The sequence below is a fragment of the Lolium rigidum genome, chromosome 4, assembly GCF_022539505.1.
Source record: "Lolium rigidum isolate FL_2022 chromosome 4, APGP_CSIRO_Lrig_0.1, whole genome shotgun sequence".
Classification (NCBI taxonomy): domain Eukaryota; kingdom Viridiplantae; phylum Streptophyta; class Magnoliopsida; order Poales; family Poaceae; genus Lolium; species Lolium rigidum.
In genome coordinates this window covers 280,290,724-280,298,562 of record NC_061511.1, presented here as the reverse complement: position 1 = coordinate 280,298,562, position 7,839 = coordinate 280,290,724, and the positions used below count along the sequence as shown (strand labels likewise).

General features: G+C 44.3%; 1 protein-coding gene across 1 annotated transcript; it reads left to right on the top strand.

Moving 5' to 3' along the window:
* Positions 1 to 278: 278 nt before the first annotated feature.
* LOC124648856 (obtusifoliol 14-alpha demethylase-like) lies at positions 279 to 6,776 on the top strand. Its single transcript, XM_047188548.1, has 3 exons — positions 279 to 653; positions 736 to 1,307; positions 6,350 to 6,776. The coding sequence occupies exons 1-3, from the start codon at positions 279 to 281 to the stop codon at positions 6,774 to 6,776; spliced, it is 1,374 nt and encodes a 457-aa protein (XP_047044504.1).
* The last annotated feature ends 1,063 nt before the right edge of the window (positions 6,777 to 7,839 follow it).

Genomic DNA, 7,839 nt, shown 5'->3' with positions numbered 1-7,839 from the left:
TTGTTCATCCAACTCTATTATAATCACCTTTTTGAGAGTATAATAAGCACATTAAATATGCAATGTAACTTAGTCTTAACAGAAGACAACATACGTATATCTGATCCAACTCATCTTGACATTCTTGCAGTGAAAATCCTATTAGCAATTTTGTTGGTGGCATCATGGCAAACCCCAACATGGACTTCGAAATTAGCGACCTTTGGGTTGCCGTAGCTATTTTTTTCATCACTGCAGTACTCACCAACATCATAAGAAGAAGAATCACCTTTGTCCCAATGAGCACAAAACAATTTCCCCCGGTTGTTAATGGCATTGCTCTCATGGGAAGTTTAATTACAGTTTTGACAAAGGGTATTCAAGCTACGATCCATAATCTATATACAAAGTTTGGAAGTGTGTTCACAATAAATTTCTTTGGATCAAAGATAACCTTCTTGATTGGTCCAGAGGCGTCAGCTCATTTCTTTCAAGGGCCAGCTTCAAAGATTAGCCAAGGTAATTTTTATGAATTCACTGTGCCAATGTTTGGCCAAGAAGTTGGCTTTGGCATTGACACCTCCACAAGAAGTGAACAGAATCGATTCATTATCGATGCACTTAATCCATCCAAGCTGAGGGGCCACGTTAAGCCAATGCTACAAGAAGTGGAGGTATTTACTCGTAGCAAAAGTCATACTCACTTTTTGGTCTGCAGTTAACTTACGATGTGATCATGTGTTTATGTTTTCCTAGGAGTATTTTGCAAAATGGGGTAAACATGGCATGATAGACCTAAAACATGAACTAAGCCAAGTGCTAATGTTGATCTCTGGTCGGTGCCTACTCGGAAAGGAGATCCGTGAGAAGATGCTCGATGAGTTCTACACATTGTTTCGTGAGGTTGAAAATGGTCTTAACTTAGTCAATCTCGTATTCCCTTATATCCCAATCCCGGCTAATCGCCGACGCGACAGTGCACGTATCAAGCTCAAAGAAATACTCTCTAAAACTTTGAGGTCACGTAGGAGCTTTGGCAAAGTCGGGGAGGATACACTACAAAAATTAATAGATTCCAAGTATAAAGACGGGCGCTCCACAACAGAAGAAGAGATTACCGGGCTAATAATTGCCTTGGTATTTGTTGGAAAGCACACGAGCTCCCACACTAGTGCCTGGACTGGAGCTTGCTTACTTGACAATGCAAAGTGCTTGGAGGTTGTCATCGAGGAGCAAAAGCAAATCATTGGAAAATTTGGTGGCGAGATTGATTATAATGTTTTACTAGAGATGACTGCCCTGCATTGGTGTATTAAAGAGGCACTACGGTTGTGTGAATGTTTGGCTGTTAACGATGGGGACTTCCATCGGTTCCGTGTTACTTTATATAGGCCAACATCGGCCCAGATAGATACACGAGAGGTTACAACAAAATAGAGAAAAGGAAGGGATATGATCTTGATCTTATAGTTACGATCAGATCATCACAAGATTGAACTACCGAACTATTCTATCTGAACTTCTGTCCAGGTTCATCTGAACCTCCATAACGTGGCAGTCTAATATCTTGTACATTAACACCCCTCCTCAATCACAACCGTCTGAGGTTGAGATTGTGCTTGAATTCTTCAAGTTGTCGACTTGGCAACGCCTTAGTGAAGCCATCAGCCACCTGATCCCTTGAGGGAATGAATCTGATCTCAAGTTGTTTTCTTGACACTCGTTCTCTTACAAAGTGAAAATCTATTTCAATATGCTTTGTTCTGGCATGAAAAATTGGATTTGCAGACAGATATGTTGCTCCCATATTGTCACACCATAGGCAGGATGTTTGATTCCTTTGGATCCCAAGTTCTCCTAATAGAGATTCAATCCAAATGATTTCAGCTGTTGCATTTGCTAGAGACTTATACTCAGCCTCTGTGCTTGATCTAGACACTGTTGCTTGTTTTCTAGCACTCCATGAGATCAAGTTAGGTCCAAAGTACACTGCAAAGCCTCCTGTAGATCTTCTATCATCTACACATCCTGCCCAATCAGCATCTGAAAAGGCACTCACCAAAGTAGAAGATGACTTCCTGAAACTCAATCCAAGCCCCACTGTACCACTGACATATCTTAATATTCTTTTGACAGCTGTCCAATGTGTGGTTGTGGGTGCATGAAGGAACTGACATACTTTGTTAACTGAAAAAGCAATGTCAGGTCTGGTGAGTGTTAGATATTGAAGAGCACCAACTATACTCCTGTACCTTGTACTATCTTCTGGTCCAAGAGACTCTCCTTCTGCAACTGATAGTTTTTCTGACGCAGACAGTGGTGTTGGCAATGCTTTACATGACTTTAGTCCAACTCTGTTAAGCAAATCTCTAGCATATTTTTCTTGAGTCAACACAATGCCTTGATTGATTGATTTTACTTCAATTCCCAAGAAATAATGCAAGTTACCAAGATCCTTTAGTGCAAATGATGAACCAAGATCTTGAAGGAGAGAGCTAATTGCCTTGTTGGAGGAGTCGGTAACAATGATATCATCAACATAGACTAACACAAATATGATTATACCTGATTTGTTGTATATGAATAGTGATGTATCAGCCTTGGACGCAAGAAAACCAAGCTCTTGCAATTTTGAGCTTAACTTTGAGAACCATGCTCTTGGTGCTTGTTTCAGCCCATAGAGTGATTTGTCAAGTTTGCACACAAGATGAGGTGCCTTTGGATTCTCATAACCAGGTGGTTGCTTCATATAGACCTCTTCTTCCAGAACGCCATGGAGAAACGCATTCTTCACATCAAGTTGCCTTAGACTCCATCCTCTTGATACTGAAATGGCTAATACAAGTCTAATGGTAGCAGCTTTAACAACAGGACTAAATGTATCTTCATAGTCTATACCATATCGTTGCTTAAAACCTTTTGCTACTAATCTAGCCGTGTATCTATCAATAGTTCCATCAGCTTTCCTTTTAATTCTATAAACCCATTTACAATCTATAATGTTAATGCCTTTCTTATATGGTACTAGGTGCCATGTTTTATTTTCTATCAAAGCCCTATACTCATCATCCATAGCCCTTTTCCAATTTGAATTTTCTAAGGCTAATTGCAAAGTAGCAGGTTCATTAGTCGAACAGGAAAGGCCATACCTTACTGTACCATCAGTATAAACTTTCGGTTTAGCATTACCAGTTTTGGAGCGAGTTTTATAGATTGTTGGTGCAGGCGGGCGCACAGGAGCAGATTGCACAGAGGATCCCTCGCCCAGATTCTCCTGCTGGGCCTGCAGCGATCCCAAGGAGGATTCTGTCGACGACGGTGACTGGTCCTGCTCGTTAGTCGACGCGTGTGGCGAGGGCGCGTTTTCCGGGTCCCGCTGATCCTGCGCGTCGTGGTCGCGCCGCGTGTCGCGGCCAGAATCGCCGCTCGTGGAGGGAAATGATGGCGAGGACGACGTGGCGTGTCGCGGCTGGAGTGCTGCCGATCGAGGAGGATGGCCTCGGGATCCCGAGGCTGATTCCCCCCTGCTGTCCGAGGTGCGGCCGATCCGAGGCGAACCTCGCCTCGTCGGACGTGCAATCCGTCTCGTCGGGTGTGCCGCCGCTGGTTACACGCGATAATAGGCGCGTTTCTCGCTCCGTTCTCCCTGGTTTCGTACTCGTTTTGAACAGAATTTCCACCGCACGTTGATAAACCGCGAGAGAGTCCAAGGAGGCATGTAATGGAGAGTCATTAGCCAATAAATCAGTGCAATTGTTGTCCCTTTTGTTGGAGAGTATAGAAGGATTTTGGAGATACTCCGGTAAAAGAAGAATTTCTTGGCGAAGTCTAGAGCCAGCATTGGGATGAAGTTTGGAAAAAGGAAACACTGTTTCATCAAAAACAACGTCTCGAGAAATATAGACTCTACCAGATGTAACATCAAGGCATTTTACACCTTTGTGCATGGGACTGTATCCAAGAAATACACATTGCTTGGATCGATAGGCAAGTTTGTGCTGATTGTATGGTCGAAGGTTTGGCCAACGAGCACAACCAAACACACGAAGGGATGCATAATCTGGTTTCTTTTTGAGGAGACGTTCCATAGGTGTGTCATTATCAATGGTTTTGGAAGGTAGCATATTGATAAGATGGGTTGCGGTTAAGAAAGCTTCATCCCAGAATTTTAAGGGCATTGATGCATTTGCAAGGAGAGCAAGTCCTACTTCCACAATGTGGCGATGCTTTCGTTCAGCTGAGCCATTTTGTTGGTGTGTGTGAGGACAAGAGACATGATGTTCAATGCCAACTTTTTGAAAAAAGGAATTGAGTTTTTCATACTCTCCTCCCCAATCAGATTGTAGGGCAAGAATTTTGGTGCCAAATTGCCTTTCAACGAGTTGTTGGTAGTTATGAAATACTTGGAATACATCAGACTTCTTTTTGAGGAGATAAATCCAAACAAATTTGCTATAGTCATCAATGAAGCTTACATAATAGGTGTATTTTCCTACTGAACTAGGAGCATGCCCCCATACATCGGAGTAAACAAGTTGTAAGGGAGCAAGAGATACACTAGAAGATCTTTCATATGGCAATTGATGACTTTTGGCTTTTTGACACGAATCACAAATAGACTCTATGCTAGACTTCTCGGAATAAGGAAGCTCATGTTTGCTAAGAATTTGTTGAACAATACGAAAAGAGGGATGTCCTAAACGACTATGCCACCGTGATGCTGAAGGCTTGGTAGCACTGAAGACTTGTTTATTCTTGTTCCATGAAGATGAAGAAATCAACGGGTATAGGCCTTGGATGCATCTACCTTTAAGCAGAGTTCTCCCCGTTGCTCGGTCCTTAACATAAAAGAACCAAGGATGAAATTCAATGTAAACATTATTGTCAAGGGTAAAACGATGTATGGAGACAAGATTTTTGGTGGCATGTGGTACATGAAGGACATTTTTTAGATGCAAATTCTTAGAAGGGGTTTCAACAATTGCATGACCAGTGTGGCTAATGCTCATACCTTCTCCATTGGCCGTATGAATCTGATCACGGCCATGGTACTTCTCCTTCATGGTGAGCTTGTTGAGCTCACCGGTGATGTGGTCGGTGGCACCGGTATCGCCGTACCAGTTGGTGTCCACGCCATAGGACGCCATGTTGGCGTTCTTCTCCTCTTCATCTTCATCGTCGGAGTAACGGTGCCAGCATTTCCATGCCTCGTGTCCCGGCTTGCCGCAGATCTGACAGACGGTGGTGTCACGGTCTCTGTTGCCGCCGCCTCTGCCGCCTCCACGGCGACCATTGCCGCGTCCACCACGCTGCTGGTGGCGTCCACCTTCGCCGCGGCCACCATAGCCACGGCCGCCTCTGCGTCCACCATAGTGGCCGCGTCCGCGGTTTCCTCCACGTCCACGGGCAGCAGCATTGACCGAGCCCCGACGTCAGAGAGGAGCTCGATGCGATTCTCATAGGCTTGGACTTGGGCGTAGAGGTCGCTCACGGTGAGGTCTTCAGCACCATTGACCCCGATGGCGGCGAAGAGGGGATTGTAGGTGTCGTCGAGGCCGGCGAGGAGATACTCCACGAGTTCTTCCTCGTCGATCGGCCGGCCCGCTGCAGCGAGCTCATCAGCGAGTCCCTTCATCTTGGTGAAGAACTGCGCCGATGTCATGTTGTCCTTCTTCGTCTTGGCGAGGGCAACGCGCAGGTTTGATACCCGCGTCCCGGATTGGGTGGCAAACATAGTTTTGATTGCCATCCAAACTTCTGCCGCCGTGTCCATGCCAATGACGAGACGAGAGATGTCGGGCGTCGAGAGAGTTCAAAATAAACGACAGTACCTGTTGGTCTGTCGCTACCCACGCATCATACGCAGGGTTTTCCTCCTTGACTTCTTTGCCATCCTTCTGGACGACGATCGTCTCTGGTGGCGCCTCCGTCTTGGGGTCGAGGAAGCTTAGTAGCCTGGCTCCGCGGATCGGTGGGAGGATCTGAGATTGCCATAGGAGGTAATTGGTTCGGGTGAGTTTTTCACCTACACTAGCGCCGGCTAAGGGGTTGGTCATAGTGGTGGCGGAGGAAGGAGCTAGACACATAGATGTGTTTTAGGAAGAAGATGGCTCTGATACCATGTGAATGTTTGGCTGTTAACGATGGGGACTTCCATCGGTTCCGTGTTACTTTATATAGGCCAACATCGGCCCAGATAGATACACGAGAGGTTACAACAAAATAGAGAAAAGGAAGGGATATGATCTTGATCTTATAGTTACGATCAGATCATCACAAGATTGAACTACCGAACTATTCTATCTGAACTTCTGTCCAGGTTCATCTGAACCTCCATAACGTGGCAGTCTAATATCTTGTACATTAACAGGTTGCACCCTGCAACACCAATATTAGTTCGTAAGACACATAAGCACTTCAATCTGTTTACAAAAGAAGGCAATGAATACACCATCGCAGCAGGACATACCCTTGTGAGCCCTATAATGTTAAACAACAATATTCCTTCCATTTATAAGGACCCTGAGGTATATGATCCAGAACGGTTTGGTCCTGGAAGAGAGGAGGACAAAGTTGGAGGCAAGTTCTCATACACATCATTTTCTGGTGGAAGGCATGCTTGTCCTGGTGAGGCCTATTCTTACATGCAAATTAAAGTAATATTGAGCCATTTACTTAGGAACTTTGAGCTCCAACTGGTATCTCCGTTCCCAAAGGCTGAGCGGGGCAAGTTTGCTCTAGAACCACAAGGGAAAGTAATGGTAAGCTACCAGAGACGTAAGTTGCTTGGTACCTAGTAGAAGACATGTGCATATATAATGCATGTATGTTCGGTGGATATCTTTATAACCGTCTACTTATGAACAAAACTACAAAAGTATATGTTCAGTTGTGTGTAATAATATCTCTGTAGTCGTGTATGTACACGATAAGTTGTGTAAACTCTAAATTTGAACATCTATAATAATGTAGATGTATATATATTAAGTGTGTATATTTGTCTGCATGATGACGATGCAATTGTGCATTATATGGATGTTAATTTTGCACAGAACAATATGCGGTAATAATATGCTCATGAAGCACGGGTATTGAGGGCAAGTACTTGCCCCCGTGAATTCTTCTTCTGCGGGTACCCGCGAACAGATGTGCTTAAATCCTATTCAACAAATATACATGGATATCTAAAATAATAGTAAAAAGATATAACACACATCGAGGATATACAAACATTTAAAATAGAGGCTTTTTACAAGGTCGAGAAAGTCGGGTTCCTTTTCCTTGGGGAAAAGATTATCGAAGAATTGCCGAAAAGATCAGAGCGACCGGAGCAGCAGATTGCGAACCTACACAATGTTCGCCTCCAACATAGTCAGAGAGTTCAGCAGCGGATCCACCCGCTGATCCTCATTCAGGTCCAAGGAACACCCGGTTCACTCTACTACAACGAAAAGAGAAGCAGATAAAGATGAAGGACAAGAATGGAAAACTCGACGGAATATCAACGAGGGAATATTCAAACTTATTTATGAAGGAGTCTTTTAGAGTATCTAGTCTTTGGCGAATGTCCGCTTTGTGGGTTTCCATCTTCGACTTCTCCTCTTCCCACCTTTTCTCCTCGGAAATGGCCTTGGTCCGGGCATCCTCCAGTGCCTCTTCAGCGGCCTTGAGCTTGGCTTCCAGTTCATCGGCACACTTTTCAGATTTCTTCAAGGCAACTACAATAGAGCAAAAGGAGTTGAGACGAACAAATATTGCATCATGGACGATTACAAAGAGAGAAAAGTTTTTGTATGGATTACCCATAAGTTTGGCAGCTTCGTCCATCATCTCACGGGCTATCGGTTGCGCAACAATCAA

Excerpts from the sequence above, each read along its gene's own strand:
- LOC124648856 (XM_047188548.1), top strand. The coding sequence starts at position 279 with ATGAGCACAAAACAATTTCCCCCGGTTGTTAATGGCATTGCTCTCATG. Across the intron at positions 654-735 it reads CAATGCTACAAGAAGTGGAG|GAGTATTTTGCAAAATGGGG; the intron begins GTATTTACTCGT and ends ATGTTTTCCTAG. Across the intron at positions 1,308-6,349 it reads TGTATTAAAGAGGCACTACG|GTTGCACCCTGCAACACCAA; the intron begins GTTGTGTGAATG and ends GTACATTAACAG.